General features: G+C 35.1%; 5 protein-coding genes across 5 annotated transcripts; 2 read left to right on the forward strand and 3 right to left on the reverse strand.

The window, feature by feature from the left end:
• The first annotated feature begins 655 nt into the window (after positions 1-655).
• Positions 656-2,970, forward strand: LOC110737716. The gene is made up of 2 exons (XM_021918048.1): positions 656-1,522; positions 2,266-2,970. The coding sequence occupies exons 1-2, from the start codon at positions 935-937 to the stop codon at positions 2,710-2,712; spliced, it is 1,035 nt and encodes a 344-aa protein (XP_021773740.1). The 5' UTR covers positions 656-934; the 3' UTR covers positions 2,713-2,970.
• Positions 2,971-11,158: 8,188 nt separating this feature from the next.
• LOC110737717 lies at positions 11,159-16,361 on the forward strand. The gene is made up of 4 exons (XM_021918049.1): positions 11,159-11,720; positions 12,878-13,093; positions 15,884-15,909; positions 15,994-16,361. Exons 1-4 carry the CDS (start codon positions 11,385-11,387, stop codon positions 16,211-16,213), a joined length of 798 nt encoding a protein of 265 aa, XP_021773741.1. The 5' UTR covers positions 11,159-11,384; the 3' UTR covers positions 16,214-16,361.
• Positions 16,362-16,467: 106 nt separating this feature from the next.
• On the reverse strand, positions 16,468-17,619 carry LOC110737718. Its single transcript, XM_021918050.1, has 2 exons — positions 17,262-17,619; positions 16,468-17,121 (listed from the first exon to the last, which is right to left on the reverse strand). The coding sequence occupies exons 1-2, from the start codon at positions 17,427-17,429 to the stop codon at positions 16,492-16,494; spliced, it is 798 nt and encodes a 265-aa protein (XP_021773742.1). The 5' UTR covers positions 17,430-17,619; the 3' UTR covers positions 16,468-16,491.
• Positions 17,620-17,763: 144 nt separating this feature from the next.
• Positions 17,764-21,361, reverse strand: LOC110737719. The gene is made up of 3 exons (XM_021918051.1): positions 21,018-21,361; positions 19,272-20,449; positions 17,764-18,937 (listed from the first exon to the last, which is right to left on the reverse strand). The coding sequence occupies exons 2-3, from the start codon at positions 19,437-19,439 to the stop codon at positions 18,311-18,313; spliced, it is 795 nt and encodes a 264-aa protein (XP_021773743.1). The 5' UTR covers positions 19,440-20,449; positions 21,018-21,361; the 3' UTR covers positions 17,764-18,310.
• Positions 19,823-20,413, reverse strand: LOC110737483. Its single transcript, XM_021917842.1, has one exon. The coding sequence runs from the start codon at positions 20,411-20,413 to the stop codon at positions 19,823-19,825; it is 591 nt and encodes a 196-aa protein (XP_021773534.1).
• Positions 21,362-22,227: the final 866 nt, after the last annotated feature.

The following is a 22,227-nucleotide window of genomic DNA, read 5'->3' on the forward strand; positions in this document are numbered from 1 at the left end:
ACCTTATCATAATTTGGTAGGTCAACTATAATTATCATCGGACAAATTACTGTGACGGATCTAGAAATATAAGTATTTTGTTTAATTTTAAGTGGGTTTAAATAGTTATTTTTAACAGCAAATTCTGAAAATATCTCAAATTTTGAAATATACAATTCTAAGATAATTACTTCGTATGTATAAGTTTGACTCACTATTGTCATTTGTAGCTTCAATTCTTGCCCTGCATATGGTAATCAATTGATTGGAGAGTTTAATCATAGGTTTAAAATTCAAGCTCTTAACAACTTAATTGGTCGTATTTGCCTATTTGGATTGGTTGGAGTCTAACTAACTCAAAAAATGAATAATTTAAATTCATTAATAACAAGCTTTGTCATTTTTTTTAACAGGGAAACGTGCTTTGTTATATAGAGATATATACAAAACTGGTATGATGAACTCAATCATGTAACAATATAGACTTTACTAAAGGATCATACATCTAATGAGATATGAGGAGTAAATTTTATCCCTTTAATTACCAATTGTACCAACTTAAAATGACTACAATAAATAGGATTGATACAATTTTACTTACCTAGAAGAAAGTAGTTATATTTCTTCCAAATGATGCAATTGTCACGGGGGGGTTTAGAGGGTGTATAAAATAAGGTATAATACAAAAATTGTGACCATATTATTATATATAAGATGATTGCCTAAAGTCACATGGCCAACCCAAGTCAGCCAATTCACAACTATCTATGTAACAAACTTTATAAATTAAACTTAAGATCCATCATACATAAAAAAAACCCTTGGATCTCCCATGTGGGGGTACATGTTACGCGTATAACTTGTCAATTTTTTTTTGTTTTTTGGTGCACAAAAGTCTTAGATAGACTAAGATTGGTTAAACTAACTAGCTAGAAATTGAAGTATAATTTTGGCAATGGAGGAGAAAAATGGCCATGTTGTTGGTTATCTCTTTGAAGATAGTTGGTTTTTTGGAAATAGCTTGTTAAGTAGATCAAAATCGTCCAAAACTATGGTAAGGTGTAACTCTGATCCTTGTACTTCTTCGTCGAGTAGTACTAAGGAAGAAGGGTTGATATCTGATCAAGATCACCCTGCAATGATGAATAGTCTCCTCCGAACACCATCGCTTCCGCTTGGGTTCGGAGGAGATAGGAAATATCAACTAGGTGATAATGATGATGAGGAGGAGGACGATGATGAGGAGGGGCCGAGGATGGGTGATTTAATAATGCAAGCAATGCCATTGCCTAAGCAAATGCCTAGGAGAAGATTGGATCGAACACCGTCTCTTCCGGCTTGTAGGGGGAAAGAGGCTGTTTCGACGGTGGCAACGACCGGAATCCCGAATGGTGCGGGAGTTGGAAGGTTGAGTCGGAGGGAGTCGTTAGACCCGTCTGTTATGTTGCAGGAGAAAGGTCCTATTGCTGCAATGACTAAACTTACTAGAAGAGCATCTATTGATTCTTCTATGTTGTTGCCTCCTAAGTCCACTACTTCTAAGGTATGTAAGTTTTACTTCTTGTATGTTTTAGGCATGATTAAAATGTTCATACTGTTACATGTGCTTCCCTTCTTCTAAGCAACCTTGCTAATGCTTCTACTTTTTTATTTTAATGAGCTCCAACTATTGGACTTAAAAACTAATTAATGCAGTGTCTCTGAATTTCTGCACATATTCCCTTTCTCGTAAGCAAGAATGGTTGGATTAGTGTCGGTCACTTTAATTTATAGGTTGAGTTTACTAATTTTTAATGATTTATTCACTTATATTCGATAGAGTATTACCAGGTACGGACTGTATGGTTTATGGTGTATGTGTCATTTTAGCGGGTTAAGTCATGTTTGAGTCTACTACTATACTCAACTTGTCTCAATTATTTCGGAGTTTGCTATGCCTTCTTGAACTAAATTTGTTTGGATTTATCAAATTTCGAGTTTGTTTTGCTCCATGTTCATGTTTGGTTCCAGGTCCATCAAGCTAACATTTGACACGTAAATGATTTGTTATGATCTAGATTAATGTAACAAATAAGTTTTCAAGTACATTCTACATTAACTATTGTTCTTTTAGACTGTTGTTTAGTCAATAAGGGACATAAATCATGATAAGAGTGAGTGCTTTTGTCACATGAATGTATACTTTTCCCAACAATTACTATTATGTACAGTTTTTGTTTGACAATTGTTCTTATACAATGTTTCTACACAACATTGGAACTTGACAATTTGTTTGTGTTGTTACAGGGCACGAAGCAGAGTATGAGCAACTCCAAGAACCGACCACACCGGAAACTGGAGTCTCCTGGCATCAACAGCCAAGCAAAACCCGACACGAAACTCGAAAAAATCGACAAGAACAAGTCTCAAAAGAGTCTAAGCGACTTAGAAGTTGAGGAATTACAAGGTTTTAAAGACTTAGGCTTTTCTTTTGATAACGAAAAGTTAAGCCCAAGTGTAACAAAAATACTTCCTGCCTTACAAAGAAGAGCTAGCCTTGATAGTAATCATGTGGATACTGGTAAGGTAAGAAGGCCTTATCTTTCGGAGTCATGGCAAAGAACATCATCTCCTTTATCAGCACCTCCAATTCCGAAACGAGGCGATCCCAAAGCCCCGTCAAGTGATGATATGAAGGCTCAAATAAAATTTTGGGCTCGAGCCGTGGCTTCGAATGTGCGCCAAGAGTGTTGATCATCATACAAAATGAAGTAAAATTACTCATCACTAATTATGATTATTTTATTTTTACTGAAATTGAATAAATTTAGGAATGTTGACTTACACGTTTAAATAAATTCAACCTTGGTTTTTATAGCCAGGGCATTGACTTTTAACAGCAAAATTTTTGATACTTCTAAGGAAAGTAAAATGGGATTTGAAATTTGCAAAATATCACTAATAGGATTAATAATTTATAATAGAAGGATGGTGGAGTAGTGTGTTGCCAAGTATTGCCAACTTATTGCCATGATATGAAAAATAATGTAATTTTGTAAATTGTGACATGATCATTAATTATTGTATTGATATAAAAATAATCTTCAAAGATTACTTAAGTAATTTTGTCTCATGACTCATCATTTGCTTCTACACTCATAATTAAAAAATAAAAGTAGTAAAAAGAGATTAAATAACTTGTATCAAAAATATTTCAATGTCAATTTCATAGTATATCTTTTTGGGTAGACCATTCATACCAAGTAGATTTTGTACAAGTTATCTACAGATTAGATTGATGTACTTTTATTTTTTATTTTTTATTTTTTTAACAATGATAAGAAAAAAGAAAATATTAGGAAACCCTCATCATGAGGGGAATTCCTAATGCGTCGGAAGAAAAGATGGGAAATAGAGAAGAATTATTACAAGGTACAATATCCATACTATCACTAACTAGATGACCAACATTTGCTATCCAGTCCGCTGCTTGATTTGCCTCCCGAAAGATATGACGAATGCTTCAATAATCGAATTTTCCAAGAAGAGAACAAATATCTTTAACAATATGATCAATTTGCCATGGTGTGGACTAGATGCCTTTAGCGGAAGTAATTACTAAAAGATTATCACCTTCAATTAGAATATTTTTTATCCCATGCTCAAGAGTTAGAATAATGCCTTTATGAAGAGTCATGCCTCTGTTATGAAAACCTTGGTGGTAGCAAGGTTGAAAGCACGAGCTCCTAAAACTGTCATGTCCCACTGCTATCTCTGATGAGGATCTCTACTGCTACTGAGTTGTTGAGTACTGAACCGTCAAAATTAAGTTTGTAGAAATTCGATGTGATAGAGTTTGTTGGAGAATGAGAAGGGGGAGTAAGTGGAGATCTCCGAATCGGAGACCCCGAGGAAGAAAAGGTATCGGTGAGAATTTTGTAGTGCCACTCATTGAACGCAAATTGCGCTCGGTGGTAAATTCTAGGGATATCAAAAGGGTCTTTGCGGAAAATTATAGAGTTACGCTCTTTCCAAATACTCCAAACAAGGAAGATAAATTTCCTAATAGTAAGTTTGTGTTTTCTTAAGCATAAAAGTGCTTCAATTAAATCAGTACAGGGAACTGTGCAATCCAACCAATTCTTAACTAATGTATGGTTTCAAAAATCTCTATAATGTATGCAAGAGAGAGATGGTTTACTGTTTTACTATGAACATTACATAGACCACAATCACTAGAAGGAATTATGTTTCTTTTGTGAAGGGTATCACAAACTCTTAGAATATTATGAAGAATTTACCACAAGAAAATTTGAATTGGAGTTTAGGATGGATATCTAATTTCCATATCAAACATTGTTCCCATTTATCATCAAGATCGAGATTATGGACAAGCCATGTGCTGAATTGTACTGTAAAACTGCCAGACGAAGTGAGACCCCACACCGGCATATCTAGCATTGTTCTGCTTGGTAACGTGATTACTAATATTTGAAACGATATTGTCTAGGAGGAAGGAGCATAGCTTTTGTCTATGCCATTGTTTGTTGGGGAGAATGAAGTCTAACACTTTTATGTCTAAGTTAACTACTTGATTTTGGCTCCATACGAAGCAATTCAAGTAAGCTTTGATTGGTGTCCCAATTGTCAATCCAAAAGTATATATCCATTCCATTTCCAATCTTCCTTTGAATTCCTTTTCTTAGAATTTCCCGTTGGGCAAGGATTTTTCTCCAAATATGAGAATCTTTAACATTTGGAGTGTATTTAAAGAAGGACTTATTGCAGAGATATTTATCTCTAATGACTTTAACCCATAGATTATTAGGTTCAGAGATAATTTTCCAACCTAACTTTTCAATGAATGCCTTGTTAAGAGGCATTGTTCGTCGGAGACCCAGCCCACCTACATTTTTTGGTATGCACACCTTATCCTAAGCGATAAGGGGGATTCTAGCTTTATCTTTCTCTTGTCTCCAAAAGAATTTTCGGTGAAGGGAATCTAAATTTTTTTCTACAACATTAGGAAGGAGGGAAGATGAGAAAAGGTTACTAGGTAAAGCTTCCAAATTGCTTTGGATAAGCGTTTGTCTACCTACCTTTGATAAGAAACCTGCTTCCCAGTGTTGGATATGTTGTTCAGTCTTTTCCATGACATTTTTCTAATCTTTCTTCGTAGGATAATAAGAACTACAGAAAACACCTAAATATCTATCAAGGGAGGCTTTAGGGTTCATGTTAAAATGTGCAGCTAGGGATGCTCTTCGGCCATTAGGTATGTTTCTTGAGAAAATAATTGAAGATTTGTGAAAATTTACTAGCTGGCCAGAGATGTCACAAAAAGAATCTAGGATCTTCTTAAGATTAGTACAAGCAAAGGCGGTGGCTTTGCAAAAAAAGTAAGCTATCATATGCATGCAGACAAGGAATAGAGAAGGACCTAGGACAAATTTTGAAGCCTATCCCAGATTTATGGTTAGAACTTTCCAAAGAAAGTTTCCTAATAAGAACTTCCATGTAAAGGATGAATAAATAGGGAGATAATGGGTCCCCTTGTATAAGACCTCTAGAGGGTTTAAACCATTCGGTTGTTTCACCATTAATTTATAAAGAGTATGAAACTTTATTAACACATTCTCGGATCCAAGCAATCCACTAAGAAGGGAAGATTAAAGCTTTTAGGCATTCCTACAAGAAATCACATTCTAGTTTGTCATATGCCTTTTCCATATATGTCAAGTTTTAAGGCGCACCAACCTATTTTGTTTTTAGATTTCTGGAACGTGTTTAGAATTTCTTAGACAATGAGGATATTATCGTGGATAGAATGGTCTGGAGTAAAAGCATTTCGAAGATGTACTATTTGTTTTATTAGTGGTAAGTTGGTATTATATTAACGTATCACATTTGCAAATACATAGCTTCGATAATTAATGACCTTATTTATTATGTACAATGAAAATGATAAAGTGTTTCAATTCTTTATACGAAATATATAATGTTGATTAGGCCTGTACAAAATTATCTGAGAATCCTAAAATTCAAGAATTAGATTCGCAGCCGATCCGAATTTTTGGATATCCGATTCGAGTTTTCATTTCAGGTCGAATATCCAATTTGAAAATGCGGATTCGGATATTAATTTTCAAATTTTCGGATATTGGATATCGGATATCAGATATCCAAACAAATATCCAAATATAAAGGCTGAAATGTGAAATATATGAAGTATAAAATTTTTAATATGTCCATATGAAACCGACCATGTGTTATTAACTTATTATAATATTTGTAATATATTTTCTTTTATTTTGACTAAATATGTTGTATAACTTAGCGATAAAAAAGCAATAAAATTATTGAAATTTAGAAAATTATCATTGTTGAGGCAAATATTGTCCTTTGCCAACACGTCAAATACCCTATCTTGTTCTAGAGTATTAGGAGGCTGCCCCTCAAGTTACCGGTTTCAAAGATTGATAACCTTGCTAACGCAACAAAACGAACAATAAGGAATCTTTCCCAAAGAAAGTAAAACAAGTTAGATTGCTTAAAGAAACGAGTATATAAACATATGACAAAAGATAAAAATGCATTCCATTAATTAAAGGATAGAGTCAAGTCTACAATTGTATACGTTGAAGGAGAGGTTACCTCCATGATCATACAATTGGAAAAGACGAACGATTTTCAATACATGCTAAGAGAGACTAACTATCGCTAAACTATCTCTGGCTACTAAGCCAAGGGGAACTACGAAAGCTAAGAAGAAAGCTTAAAAGAAATGAAATGCTTGTTGTTGATTGATTTGCTGATGTCCTTTCCTTTGATCTTCATGCTTCTATTTATAGGCAAATTGGAGCAATTATGGCTTACTCCCATAACTGTTGTGCAGTTACATCTCTTGGTGTCAACTCTCTTCAAAAATTAAATTACCCACTTTGCCTCTAAACCGGCTCTTTTGACATTGGGCCTTTGGATAATTTTAGTCCATTTCATTATATTCTCACCAGTTTAGCCCGAAACTTTCCACTGACTCTAAGCCCAAATTACTAGTCAAAGTAAAAAAAAAGTCAACAAAAGTCAAAAATCTGATTTAGTAACAAATGCCCCCTTAATTTGGGTGGTTGATGGCATTTGAAATCAACCAAATTATGACCTTTTTGCATAATAATAAGAAGTATTATGTATGTTTAATTTTGCAAGTAAAACACAAGGCATTAAACATTACTTCATATATATATATATAAAATTAAAAATTTATAAAAGAATAGCATTTCAAAATTTAATAGTTTTGAATTGTGTATGCTCTTTTGAGGACTAAGGCTAAATATATACAGCGATATACTTATTGAGTTGTCTCTAGTATCCAGGATCGTTCTGAATCATCGCCACATCATTCCATAGTCTTGGATCATCAAGATAATCCTCAAACTCATCGTCTCTAGGCTTTAAGAGAAGCCAATTGACCTTGTGATGTTCAAAGATCTCCTCATACCATAGCTGACATGTACGTACACTTGTACATTAAAGTATGTATTTCCCCCTCTATTCCTCTGGTTACTTGGACCTTGTAGTATCGACTAAAGAAAGGAATCGTCCTTGCCTCTAACTTCCTGTTGAATGAGGAAGGAAACTTGCTCTAATCTCCCTAGCCCACCCCTTACAGACCAGGGCGACGTTCGATTAATCCTCCGTCTCTTCCAGTTTGGGAAGGATAAAATTTCTCAGAAGATCGGCATTTGCCCCTACTAAGAAAAAGCTTGGGCCGACAGTACCTTCATTATCTTCAAGGATGGCAGGCCTCTCTTCCCATCGCTTGTTAATTCTCCTGTTCAAGCGATTTCTCTTTCCATGCCTGTAATTTTTCCTCCATTTAGCACGTTTGTCCATAGCCAAATGATGGTTTGGACATTCGTTTGGATACTCTATTAATCTATGGATTACATTGCCAATGTAGAAAACCCCTAAACTTCACCATTAGGGCTGATATGCAACATTTTGGATGGGCTGCACAAGATCTTCCATGGAAATTTTGAAAATTTACATTTTTTAGAATAGGTGATGGACTCTGACCATTAAATTTTCTAGTGAGAGAAAGAAAGAGAGAGAATTGAACTTGGCTTAATGACAAAAGATACAAATGCATTCCATTAATTAAAGGATAGAGTCAGGTTTACAATTGTATAAGTTAAGGAGAGGTTACCTTCATAATCATACAATTGGAAAAGACGAACGATTTTCATCTACGAAAGCTAAGAAGAAAGCTTAGAAGAAATGAAATGCTTGTTGTTGATTGATTTGCTGATGTCCTTCCTTCGATCTTTATGCTTCTATTTATAAGCAAATTGGAGCGGTTATGGTTGACTCCCATAACTGTTGTACAGTTACATCTCCTGGTGCTAGAGCTGTCAAAAGCTGACCTGACCCGAAAAATTTACCCGGACCCGATTATTAACCGACCTGTTTGAACCCAAAAAAATGGTGACCCGAACCCGAACATGAACCGACTTGGAGATGACTCGATATTGACCTAAACCAAACCCGACTCATACCCGAGAATGACCGTAACTCATTTTAACCCGTTAAAACCCGAATTAAACCCGACCTATCATTCACCCGACCCGAATGTAATCCGACCTATTATTGACCCGACCTAAATCCAACGCAAACCCGATAAGATGTATGACCCGACGTGACCCGACTCAAGCATGACCCGAACTCAATTATAGGCTATAGTTCCCTAGTAAATTGTCATATATATTGTTATATAGTCAAAGGAGATAATTAGCTTGATAATTATCTGCATATAGTTAGCTAGAGTTTAGCCTATGATGATTGACGAAGGCATGTACATTGTATATATACGGTCATCCTCTAAATGATAAGCAAGGAAAATTTTCCCTCAATCTTTCATTTAGAACCAGATTATATTGGCATAACCGCATAAGCTAGCTTGTCTATTATCATTCTAAAATCAATTATAGCCATAGATGCAGTCTTTTTGGGTCTAATTCTAATATTAACTTAGAATATTATTTGCTTGACTAATTTCCTTAATTTTTTTTCTAATCATTTTGACCTTGCTCGATTTGGAAGAGATACCCAAGAATCGGGATCGTATCATTTTTACTAGCAAAATAATAATTAGAGCAAAAAATAACTTAGGTTAATGCCTTGAAATTTATTGGCTTTGTGAACGTCAATACATGAACTATTAAAAAATCGACCCGAAAAATGTACCCGAGCTCGATATGACCCGAGCTCAAATTAACCCGAGACCCAAATTAACCCAATATTTGAGACCCGAACCCCGAACATGACCCGACTTGGAAATGACCCAACCTATTTATAACCCGCAAATTATTGACTTGAACCAAACCTGACTCGAACCCGAAAATGACCCTAACTCGTTTTAACCCGTTAAAACCCGAATTAAACCCGACCTATTATTGACCCGACCTAAACCCGACACGATGTATGACCCGACATGACCCGGCTTAAGCATGACCCAACCCGAACCCGACCCGCATAGGTTACAACATTAATCTGAATTGACCCAACCCAAGTTGACCTGACCCACACTAACCTGACCCGTTTATCCGAATTGACAACTCTACTTGGCGCCAACTATCTTCAAAAATTAAATTACCCACTCTGCCTCTAAACCGACTCTTTTGGCATTGGGCCATTAGATAATTTCAGCCCATTTCATTATATCCTCACCAATTTAGCCCAAAATTTTCCACTAACCCTAAGACCCAAATTACTTAGTTAAAGTCAACAAAAGTCAAGAATCTGATTTTTGTGTGTAACAATCATAATTAATTAAAATTAATATTGGATAATGGATATCCATAGCATCCGATACAAATGATTTTGGATATTGAATATCCGAAATTTTCGAATCGGATTCGAATATCATTTTTTGATATCAAAGTATTCGGATATCCGAACAGAAATCACATTTCGGTTCGGATATCTGATCCGTGAACATGCCTAGTGTTGATGACATAAACACACATATTGAGGCTTCGGAACTAACTTGCTGTTGCGTTGTGCGTATGGACGAAGAACTCAACCCCCAACAAGTAGTATATCCATCCGCTCAAGCAGTGAACAATTGCTAGCAGTTCTTTCTCTTAAGAAACATATTTCCTTTCTGCGCCATTCAACTTTCAACTCTCATAAGTCACCAGATGGCCTTCTTGAAGTAAAATCTGATGCATATGTTTCTACTTTCTACTTTGAATGGTTTGTTGATGTTGGGAGCATTATGACTGGCTCCTTCATCACGTCCTTCTTGTCCTTGAGGTTGAGAAAAGCCCCTTATTGTTCATCTAACCTACTCCATTTCTTTTCCTTCTTTAACAAGTTAGTAAGGGAGCTTGTTATTTCTTATTATCCTTGTATGAATCAATGGTAGTAATTACCAACCCCAAAAATGATCTTAAATATGAAACAATCTTTAGGGCTTGCTAATCACGGATGACCTAGATTTTCTTTGGATCTATCCTAATACGACCCTTCCCACAAAATGTTCAAGGAAGCTTACTTCTCTTTGCGCGCATTTCTCTTACTTCACGAACAATGGTGTTGTCTCAACTTCTCAAACACCTTCCTCAAGTACTCTAGGTGGTCTTCAAGTGTTTTGCTAAAAATCACAATTTCGTCTTAGTACACTACAACGAATTTATCAAGATAGTCGTGGAAGATTTGATTCATCATATCAAAGTGCAAATAAAATGTGGCTGGTGCGTTTATCAACCCAAACGACATAACCAACCATTCAAAAGCCCCAAATCTAGTGACTCAAGTCGTCTTTGGCTTGTCTCTTTTAGCGATACAAATTTGATGAAAGCTAGAATTTAAATCTAGCCTAATTGGTGTACACTATGCCTCCCAATCAATCAAACAAATGTGCCACCAAGCGGATTGGATAATGGTTCCGTATGGTCAACTTATTTAGTGCTCGATAATCGATGCATAGTCTCAAACTTCCATCTTGTTTTTTCTAGATGAGAATTGGTGAATTGTAAAGAGCTCCGGAAGGTTGAATAAACCCGACTTCTAACAATTCATCCAACTGTCTATGTAGTTCTACAAGTTCTAGAGGGCCCATTTGATAGGGGTTTCGTACGAGAGGTCTTACTCCCAATACGAGCTCGATAGTATGATCTATGGCTCTTCAAGGCAGGAGTGCTTTCAGAAGTTCTTTTTTTTTGTGTTCAAGAGTCAAAGACGCACCTGGCCACAGCCATCTTTCAGAATATCTATCCAAAACCAAAATATTAGCGGATAACAAACAATGTAGGAATTTAGCCAGGAAAAAAACAGAAATGCCCAAAATCATACAGCTTTTCCTCCAAACTCAGTGAGTCAGTGATAGTAAGCACCAAAAAAAATTCACCATTAAAGTTGCACAAATGTTGCAAACCATTCATCTTCTTCCACCAAATTCTCTCAATCCTTCTCATCATCTTCTTCTTAAACCCTTTCTCTCTCCTCCACTCACTTTCCTCCACAAACCCACTTCAACCCCCTCTCTCTCCTCCAATCTTCGCCCCATATCACAATCATGGCCGCTCTTCGCCGCCGTGGAAGAAGGACCCATCGAGCTTTCGCCAGATACTCCGTCAATTTTTGCCACAAATGACGACCCTACCCCTCTTCAAGTCTCTACCAGTGTTCTTCTTACTGGGGCTATTACTGTCTTTCTCTTTCGCTCTATTCGTCGCAGAGCTAAACGAGCTAAGGAATTGGTATATTGTTTTTTCGCCCATTTCATGATTTATGTGAAGAATTGTGTTTGATTATGTGTTGTTTGATTAAATTGCAGTTCTTGGTTTTGTGGGGTTCTTTCAAATTTGTGATATTCTGCCTTTATACTTGTTTAGTTTTAGTAGGTTTACATGTTGGAATTCATTAAATTTCAATATTGCCTATTGTGTGGATAATGATACGGCTTACCGCCTGGTGCCGGACTCTCACGTATATATAAACAATGTAAAGCTTTCATTTGATAAATCTAGTAGCATAAGTATAAACAGATGCTGATGGTTTATTGTACTTTTATTGTTGTTGGTCATATATTCAATGTTTTTTAATGTACATTCATAGTTGTTTAGTGTATCTTTATGGCTGTTGAATGAATATCTTTTGGTTTGTTTATCATGAATAAGTCATGATATTTGAGAATACTGAGCCCATTTTTATGAATATATGGTGATTTTATCACAAAAATACTGTGCTAATTATACATATAATGAGTACTTTTGTTGAGTTAATTACAAAAATGCAACTTGATTTGCCATACAAGCTTGATAAAGTTGTATTTTCTCTCCTCCTTGCCTCTTTAATAGGACACCTTTGGTATGAGGTCATTTTAAGGACTCGGTTTGAAGTACAAGAAGTTCCCTTTGTAGTTTGTAGATTTGTTGAGAAATGAGGCAAATTTGCTTAATAGGTAAATATAGAGTGGCCTGTTATCCTAAGACAATAGAAATAGAATTGTAGCTTATTAACGTGGGACCAAGGGAGTATCTGTTTCGACAACTAGATCTATTGCATTTTTATTTACAGGATTGTGAGAGTTCTTTGCTTTAGGTTGGTATAGTTGCTGTTGCTAGCAAGCATAAAGGTTCAGAATTGTGATTTTGAGATGGTAGTTTCTTGAGTTGGTTTTTGGGATCCTGCATTCCTGTTAACTGTTGATAAAGCTGGTATTTTGGTTGGGTTACATTACATATTTGGTCACTTAGGCTCCTAGCAAAATGACCTCTTGGCCCTTGTACATCTTTTAAATTTTCGATGTTCTTGGTTTATAATTTTACCAATTGAGGCATGTGATTTTCAACACTAAAGCAAAATTATTGTCTTTTTGAGATGTTAATGTATTGTGAATGTTTTGTGGTCTTAGAGAATGAGAGCCTCCGGTGCAAAGAGTTTGAAAGAGGAAGCATTGGATAGCTTAAAAGCAATTGGATCGGTCTCAATTGAACCTAAAACTTCGCCATCCCCTGTTCAAGCCTTCTTAGGAGCAATCACTGCAGCTGTTATTGCAGCCATTCTGTATAAATTTACAACTACTATCGAGGCATCTCTTAATCGGCAAACAATTCCTGATAATTACTCGGTTTGTCCTTTTACTCCTTTCCTTTTTCTTTTTTCTTTTTCTGAACATACATTTCCTGAGTTTTTTTTTTTATTTTATTAAATTCATGTATGCTTTCTTACTTTGTTCTGTGGTTAGATGCTTAGATGAGATTTAATGTTACATTAGTAGAGTGTTACATAAAAAGTTATTTCATAATATCAATATGATGATATGTGAGTTTTACGTGCAGTTAAGCATACAAGTTTATAGAGAAATGGCTAATCATGTAATGCTCTCTGCTGCTTGATGTTGGCAGTCATTTTCATATTCTTTCCCTCTTGCTCATGGAGCCTCATTGTTCATTCATTCTCAATAAGACATCTTTGTCGGAACTTGTATTACTCTGTCCTCCATGGCTGACTAGCTGTACTTCGGCTATGTTCAGTTCAATTTATTTAAGATGATATCAACTTTATAAAAAAAAAAATCATATCAGATCAAGCAAATCAGACCAGATTAGAAAAGATCAGATCATGTGAACTGAACATAGCCTTTTTCTGAAACCGATGGTGCTTGTTTGTTTCACCCTCCATCCATGCAATTCATGACCCAAATAATGCATGAAAGTTATATATGAATATAGAGTTTTTTCTTTCCCTTGTATTGGTAAATGGTCCTTGAACGTCTTTTACCCAAAATTCCAAAGTATTACCTTTCTAAAAGTTCTTGACAGCTTACATATTCAATTTCAAGAGAAATATAATACTGACCTCTCTTTCAGTGGAGTGATGATGATACTTTCGATATGTGGCTGTTCATGTCTTTTACTGTAGTTTTCGTTTCATTTATTTCTCTTTTGTTGAGAGAAAAGGGATGGATGACCCTAGATTTTATGATATCTTAAGCGTAAGGCTTGAAACTAATCCAAAGAAAAGTTTGTATTTTGCATAAACCTGCCGACATTGAATGCTGATAAGCAGTTCTCTGTATGTAAACACATACTACAAGTGTGACTTGAAGTAGCTACTAGCTAGTGACATTGTCAACATCTTTGACAGTAAGACTTTGTTTAGATGCATCAATTTTTCACTTCATCTTATTCTTAGATATTACTATATTAGGCTACATAGTTGAAATATATGGCTATACTGGCTTCTGAACTCGGTTTTGCTTACTGTAACACTGTTATATTTGGTGTGCCTATGTCTGAATTTTTTTTACAAAGGTACTAAAAAATTAACACAAGATTTTATATTTGTAATGGTTTCCTCGGAGGAAGAGCTTGTGTTTTACCCTGGTAGTAAAGATTGTAAAACTTGACTTGTGCTCCGCTCTCATCTGAGCCAATTCCACCACATGACTTTACCTGAAACTGCATGATTCAACAGAAGTTGACTGCTTGACCAAGCTTATCGATGTTTCTACTCATCAGGTTTCCCTTCCTGTTTGAAAAGAACTATTTTCTTCCCAGATAGAGTTGTTGGTCTGATTCTCAAAATATTATGGTGGTTGTCTCTACTTGGTCAATCATCTACCAGTATTTGGCTTTTTTACCAGTAATTTCCTTTGTGATACCTTCCTGTTTAGCCGCACATGTTGCACTATTGGACTAGCTTCTCCCTCTTAAAGCAACGTAATCTAAGTTAAATCTTGCCTTCTGCATGCCACAAACTATATATAAGCTTGAAAGAAGTTCCATGTTTTTTTCTTTCTTGTAGCTCTAATAGTGATTCATGTTAGCCAACCCCCATTTTGGGACTAAGGCTTTGTTGTTGTTGTTGTTGTTGTTGTTGTTGTTGTACCTCTAAAAGTGATATAAGTGCCACACATAGATGGCTGTATTACATGGCTGCTGCAATAATTATTGCCTTGTTGGAGTTTGATTTACTCAGACAGATTTGTGATGTCGTAAAAAACTATATTCTCGGCCAGTCGGCCTACATTGGAGGGCTACAAGTAACATATCCATGTCTAAATCAGATGACAGATAAGGATAGTTCAAGATAAAACAGATATTCCATGTAGTGTGTACTGACTTTGTGTCACTGAGTGTATGTGAAGCTTGATTTTAAAGAGCTAAAATTTCTAGCTCTAAGTTGAAGTCTTTTTTTTTGTTTTGAGTTGTGTAGTTAATGGTTAGAGTAATCTTCCCTTTAGCTATGAAAATACCTTAAAAACAATAATACTATGTGTGTTGGTAAGGACATTAATTGCAAACACCATAATATCATATAAGTGACATAACCCCTTTGTGTACAACCTGTTGTTGCATGTGACCATGTTTCTTTATATCAATCTTTATTGATACATGATTACATATGTTCCTTTTGTGTATCGAATTGAAAATATGAACTTAAAATCTGCCTTATATTTTGTGCCTGCTGTTTATATCTATAATTGAAATCCATCTTAAAGGAGCTATATAGTCAGTGAAATAGGAATATCCTTTGAAGACAGTCCTATGAGGTTTCTTAATCAAAATATTCAACATCTTTGCTTATGAAACTGGTTTTTGCTCTTTTTGGAAATTAGTTTCAAAGTCAAAAAAAATTATTAGTGTCACACTTTCCAGTCTTTACATTAGCACAGGTTGGTGGCAACTTGATACATATAAGTTCAGAAATCGATATGCAACCCATGATTACTGTATAAGGCATATAGAGTTCTCTGCCTATTTGCATTCCTAATGAAGTATCTGAGTGATGGACCCATCGACACATACGTTCTCCGAATTTCTTGTAAATTAAAATTTAGTTCTTGCTCATGCTTGCTCTGCTAAAATTTCTATGTTTTGTTTTCCATAATCTTTTTGCTTTCCCTGCTTTTCAGGTACGTCAAATTACTGTTACAATAAGGTACGATTCTTGGCTTGTTTGTTAAATGTATTACAGAAACTCTTGCTAGGCATCAATTTGAATCTTTTCTCCTGCTATTTGTAGGACTATTATCAATGGATTGTGCTACCTAGCAACATTTGTTTTTGGCTTCAACGCTCTTGGCTTATTCCTTTACTCAGGAAAGCTCACTCTCGATTCTCTTTTGGGAGAGACTGCAGGTAGCAATGAGAATGCTACTGACGTAAAAGATTCTAGTTCCCCCAATCTGTCATCTGAAAGTGCTAGTACTCAGGAAAATAATGATACTGATCAAATTTCTTAATACATCCCGTCATAGATTAGTACAATTGTCCATTTAGTTTGCAATAGTATGAGTATAACATACTTTTATGTCGATCACACTTTATGTTCAGAATAGCAGCTTCATCAGGTGCAGGTTTTGTATGTATAAAAATTGGTTCAGATTACAATTTTTGACCTTATAAAAAATTTAGAATATAACAAAATCTCACATAATACAATTTACAATTATTGGCTTTATAAAGAGTTACAACTATCACAAATGGTGTAGCATAGCCAAGGTAGAAACGATTATTTCAATTAGAATGCAACAGTAGTAGACATCAGCGCTGTGGTAAGAGCAGTAGCTTGAAGTTCAGAACTACCGTCAACCATAATTTCCTGCTGCTTAAAACACTTAGGCACAGCTTTATTTCTCTCTTCTTCTTTTTCACTTGACTCATTAAACTCATCCAGTATCTTCTTATTAACATCAAGAACATACAAAACCGCCACCATTGCAACTGAGGAAAGAAACATAGGAATCGGACCAAATATCCACATCAACATTGTTATAGCAAAATAAATCGCCCTCAAACCCACCTGCCAGAAATTTGCACCATGATATAAGGACTCAACAATGAATTCTTCAGGGACCCCTGCCTTTGGCATACTCAAGAAGAGATTAGCCTGCACGTAACACCTCGAAGATTGGACAAAAGACGCAAAAGCAAGCAAGAAAAACAAGAGGATGCTGATGTATTTGATAGAAGTGATTGGTACTCCTGCATCTCCATAGATTATTCTCTTGATTATTTCACTGCTTGAGGAGCTTCCGATCCATGCGCCAATCAAAGAACTCAGGGTTAAAGAGGTAGATGCCATGAAATTCGATGCTACTATCGTGCTGTTCATTACTGTAAAAGCTGGACCTCTACTCATTGCATCAACCTGAGATAAGTAGTGTATGTTATCATTATCGTACTACAAATACAAGGCATAAAATCATTACTAAGACTTTATTAATTTATTTTTTAGTCTTAATAAAATAAATTTGAATAGGTGTTGGAAGAGTTTATATATAGACTAACCTGCATAAGTTTCTTAACCCATATTTTTTGACAGTGATTATGAAAGCCAACAACAGTACACTTCGAATTTCTGAGGTATCTGTATATAAGGAATATATGGTATCCAAACATCATCAACAGCCCTGCTGGTACCAATATCACATCTAGCATCTCCTTTCGCCACTTCATTTCTTCTCTCTTGATCGTATCAATCGATGTTAATCTTTTCAGTGAATCTTTAATTTGTGTTCTTTATTTCTAGTACAAACAGAAACAGAAACAGCAGCAGTACTTAACTATCAGCAGTATGATTGTATGAAGGTTTAATTTAGTAAGTCTTTTATTTAATTTGCTTTTACAATTATGAATAAAGTCCATTTCAAGACAGGTAATGTAGGAAAAAATAGCAGGAAAAGTATTATGAAAGCTTAGATTATGATTGCATGCTTTTGCTTTTAATACATAAAAAATATTGATCTAATTAGAGTGGAGTAGTTAACTTGATTAATTAATGAAAGACGTACTAATCATATAGATAAAACATTTTTAGCACTCAGAATGCACTTAAACTGTAGATGATTTGCTGTTACAGCTAGCCAATAGGATCGCAGAAGAGAGACTAAAATTAGCAAGCTAATACATGATACATTGATCCGTAATACTACTTGTAATAAATTAATCATTTTTTAAAGGTATTGTATTAAGTTACTTTGTAATAGTCCAATTTTGAAATATTAATTGAATCTTAAAATTATAAAACAAGGCAGATGGGATAAAAGTGGAGAAATAAGTAATAAAAAATAAAAATAATAAAATGAATGTTAGGATATGAGACAATCTTTAAGAGGCGGAGGGAGTGCAACTATAGAGCTCTTTAATATTGGCATGGCTTTTTCAAAAATATATACACATACAGTACTCGTGTATATTATCGATTTATCGGATCCTAAATCCATGTAATATAGTCCTAAATATATTTCACTTACTAAATAAGGAGTATAAAATGCAGCATAATATATATTGGGATGGATCTAAAATACAATTATACTGTATTTTTTTCATTTCTTTGATCAAGAAGCAACAGCAGCAGACAACACTGCTGTAGTAATTGCAGTTGCTTGAAGTCCATAATTGCTATTTGCCATTTCCTGTTGCTCAAAAGACCGGTTCACAGCTATCTTTCTCTTCCCTTCTTTGTTACATGATTCATTAAAATCATGCAAATGTTTCTTATTAACATCAAGAACATACAAAACTGCCACCGTTGCCACCGAGGATAGAAACATAGGAATTGGACCGAACATCCACTTCAACATTGTTATAGCAAAGTAAATCGCCCTTAAACCCACTTGCCAGAAATTTCCACCGTGAACTAAGGCCTCAACAACGAAGTCTAAAGGAATTTCAGCCTTTGGCATACTTATGAGGAGGTTAGCCTGCACATAACACCTTGAAGATTGGATGAAAGACGCGAAAGCAAGCAAGAAAAACAAGAAGATGCTGATGTATTTGATGGAATTAATCGGAAATCCTGTATCTCCATAGATTATTCTTCCGACTAGTTCATAGCTTGAGGAGCTTCCGATCCATGCACCAATCAATGAGCTTAAGGTTAAAGAAGTGGTTGCCATGAAATTTACTGATATTATTGTGTTGCTCATTGCTGTGAATGCTGGGCCTCTACTCATTGCATCAATCTAACAAATACAAGATTCAAGCTAAGTGAGATAAAATCATAACTGACTAACAGTTCCAAGTTTTCAAATTCTAAACTGAGAAAATCCATAATTCGAAAAAATTAGTAGGGTCAATTAACCCCGCATTGTATAAGGTGGATTCACTATCTATGCCTATAAAGCCAAGAATCCCACCAAAGGCAGGGTAAGGAGGGATCAGATTTATGTAGTCTTATCCCATTAGATAATTTGTCGCGTTGACATAGAATTTAGTTGAGACAACTCTACATATGGAAGCTAAAGTTTTTATTTTGTTAAGCTTAAAAGAATGTACAAAAAGAGTGGATTGACCAACCTGCATAAGTTTCTTGGCCCATACTTTTTGACAATGGTTATCAAATCCAATAGAAGTATCCTCTGATCTTCTGAGATACCTGTATAACAAGTATATATGGTACCCAAACATCACCAACACCCCTCCTGGTACCAGGATTATATCTAGCTCTTCCTTATGCCACTTCATTCTGTTTCTTTCTCTCTAGCCCTCTCAACCTTGACCACGACCACGATCTGTTTCTCTATGAAATTCCTGTGTCTTTCTTTTAGAATATTCTTGTACAGAATCATAAGCAAAAGAACTGTAAGACATCTTATAAACTTATACGAAGAATCTTCATTAAACATATAGAAAAAACTTATGGAATCATATTCCCAAATTAGAAATGCAGGGGAAGTGGTGGAATTATTTTTGTAATGCAAGCTTTGACTTTTTTGGATTTCAATACAAAAAAAAAAAAAATGAGCTATTTAAATTTTGGTTCAGTAGTAAACTAGTAATTGGAATGTGCCATTTTATTCTAAAGTAGCCTATTATTGAAATGTAACATGGGACAAAGTTTATTTTATTTATAAACAAGCAACAACAGAAGGCAGAACTGCTGTGTTAATTGCAGTAGCATGGAGTTCACAACTACCATTAGCCATTTCGTGATTCTCGAAAGGCCCTACTACAGATTTCTTTCCCTCTCCTTTCTCGCTTGACTCGTTAAAGTCATGCAAGTGCTTATGATTTACATCAAGAACATACAAAACTGCCACCATTGCAGCTGAGGAAAGAAACATAGGAATTGGACCGAATATCCACATCAACATTGTTATAGCAAAGTAAATCGCCCTTAAGCCAACCTGCCAGAAATTTGAACCGTGAATTAAGTCCTCGACAACAAAGTCTTCAGGGACAACGGCCTTTGGCATACTCAAGAGGAGATTGGCGTGCACATAACACTTTGAAGATTGGATGAAAGACGCAAAAGCAATCAAGAAAAATAAGAGGATGCTGATGTATTTTATGGAAGAGATTGGCTGTCTTGTATCTCCATAGATTATTCTTCCAACTGCTTCATTGCTTGAGGAGCTTCCGATCCATGCGCTAATCAAAGAGCTTAAGGTTAAAGAGGTGGATGCCATGAAATTTGCTGCTACTATTGTGCTGTTCATTACTGTAAACGCCGGGCCTCTACTCATTGCATCAATCTGAAATAGTTCATGTCATCAACTCATCATCCTCATTATGCTACATTTAGCATTCAATCCACTTTTACAAGCATTATAATTCGGTTAAACTTTGTTAAATTGACAAACAGATTATAACATTATATTATGCTCCATATATTGCCAGCAAGAAATAAAACAACCTGTGACCTTACATTGGTCTAATATAATATAAATGTGACGTTTAATGGTACACTATTATTATTTTTGAGGTGTTTGAAAAGAGTTGTGGCCTTTAACTCTTGTCAAATTGGACCAAAGTACTTGCAAAATGTATCGAAGGAGAGTATATATACGCTAGGGTGGTACATACAACAAAAGGGTTAATTAATTTAGTTTGTTGAATCATCCCTAGACCCTAGTGATCGAATGGAGCATCGTGTCAAAGGCAGTGTAACATCAGGTTTACGGAATCTTATCCCTCTTATATATATGTCGAAAGTTGAGACTACATACATATACAAGCTTAAGATTTGGTTTTCTAAACCATTTCCTTTAGTAATTTCAAATGCTTGAAGAAGTGTATGTAAGAAGAGTTTGGTAGTCTAACCTGCATAAGCTTCTTGACCCATGCTTTTTGGCAGTGGTTATGAAAGCCGAGTACGGTATACTTTGAATTCCTGAGGTATCTATATAGCAAGAAGATATGGTAACCAAACATCATGAATAGCCCTGCTGGTACCAGGATTACATCTAGCTTCTCCTTTTGCCACTTCATTTGTTCTCTTAATCTCGATCTCGAGTTCTTTCTAATGAAATCCCTCTTAGTTCTCTTTTTATATATTTATATAGAGTATAAGCAGCAGAGAAGTAACAATGAAGGTTTAGTTCGTCTTATATCTTGCTTACTTTGATCCTAAAAATTAAGAAGAAATTAAATGGTAGTCCGTTTTTTGTGATATTCCAACTTTAAAATGCAGGGGATGTGCTGGAAATTTGTTATATATGTAAGGCTTTGATTGCTTTTGCTTTTACTACAAAAATTAATAATTGTCTAATTAAATTGGTGGAGTAGTTATATAAAATGATGTAACACTAAGCATTGTTAATTAATGAATGACTTATCTTAGTTATGCAAGATCATTAGCACTCAAAACGAACACTATGAGTCTGAATAAAATCTGTCTATTATCTGAGTTAATAGGGTGTATCATGTTTCATGCAAGCTACATGAAAACCTTATTAATACTTCATGTAATCATATTACCTGTATTATGATGGACAAAATTAGCTAGATGTAACTTGGGTTTGCGGTGAAATTTAGTTTCTTATTTGTAGAATTTGCACGTAAACTGCGCTTTGGTCAATATCCAAACCAAGCCATAATTTTTAGACCACAAACCAATAAGAAACGGTTTTGTTTGTGGTTTGGTGTAGTTTGGAGTAAATCCAAAATTATTACGGAGTACGCTTTACATTCGTGTAAAGTAGGAATATGTTCAAATTTGAATACGGAGTACTTAACATTTTAGTTTTTTAGGAACTCAGTAAAGTCGAGTATTTACTGTACCTATTAATTAAAATAACGGTCTATACTCCGTATACTCGTTATTCTAGGTCACACTATTGTTGTTCCTTGCTAAACTTTTCCTTTCAGTATGAGAAATCTTTTACTCCAATTTTTATAAAACGTAAAATAAATAATAGCTTCCAAGTTTTTGTTAAAAAAAGGAAAGAAAGAAAGAAAGAAGAAGAAGAAAAAAAAAAGTGAACTCTTTTATAATAGGGGGGAACTATCCTAAACTCTAAATTGAACTTGT

The sequence above is a fragment of the Chenopodium quinoa genome, unplaced genomic scaffold (genome assembly GCF_001683475.1).
Source record: "Chenopodium quinoa cultivar QQ74 unplaced genomic scaffold, ASM168347v1, whole genome shotgun sequence".
NCBI lineage: Eukaryota > Viridiplantae > Streptophyta > Magnoliopsida > Caryophyllales > Amaranthaceae > Chenopodium > Chenopodium quinoa.

Excerpts from the sequence above, each read along its gene's own strand:
- LOC110737716 (XM_021918048.1), top strand. The coding sequence starts at position 935 with ATGGAGGAGAAAAATGGCCATGTTGTTGGTTATCTCTTTGAAGATAGT. Across the intron at positions 1,523-2,265 it reads CTAAGTCCACTACTTCTAAG|GGCACGAAGCAGAGTATGAG; the intron begins GTATGTAAGTTT and ends GTGTTGTTACAG.
- LOC110737717 (XM_021918049.1), top strand. The coding sequence starts at position 11,385 with ATGTTGCAAACCATTCATCTTCTTCCACCAAATTCTCTCAATCCTTCT. Across the intron at positions 13,094-15,883 it reads CAATTCCTGATAATTACTCG|GTACGTCAAATTACTGTTAC; the intron begins GTTTGTCCTTTT and ends CCTGCTTTTCAG. Across the intron at positions 15,910-15,993 it reads CAAATTACTGTTACAATAAG|GACTATTATCAATGGATTGT; the intron begins GTACGATTCTTG and ends TGCTATTTGTAG.
- LOC110737718 (XM_021918050.1), bottom strand. The coding sequence starts at position 17,429 with ATGAAGTGGCGAAAGGAGATGCTAGATGTGATATTGGTACCAGCAGGG. Across the intron at positions 17,122-17,261 it reads GGGTTAAGAAACTTATGCAG|GTTGATGCAATGAGTAGAGG; the intron begins GTTAGTCTATAT and ends TACTTATCTCAG.
- LOC110737719 (XM_021918051.1), bottom strand. The coding sequence starts at position 19,439 with ATGAAGTGGCATAAGGAAGAGCTAGATATAATCCTGGTACCAGGAGGG. Across the intron at positions 18,938-19,271 it reads GGGCCAAGAAACTTATGCAG|ATTGATGCAATGAGTAGAGG; the intron begins GTTGGTCAATCC and ends TGTATTTGTTAG.
- LOC110737483 (XM_021917842.1), bottom strand. The coding sequence starts at position 20,413 with ATGAACAGCACAATAGTAGCAGCAAATTTCATGGCATCCACCTCTTTA.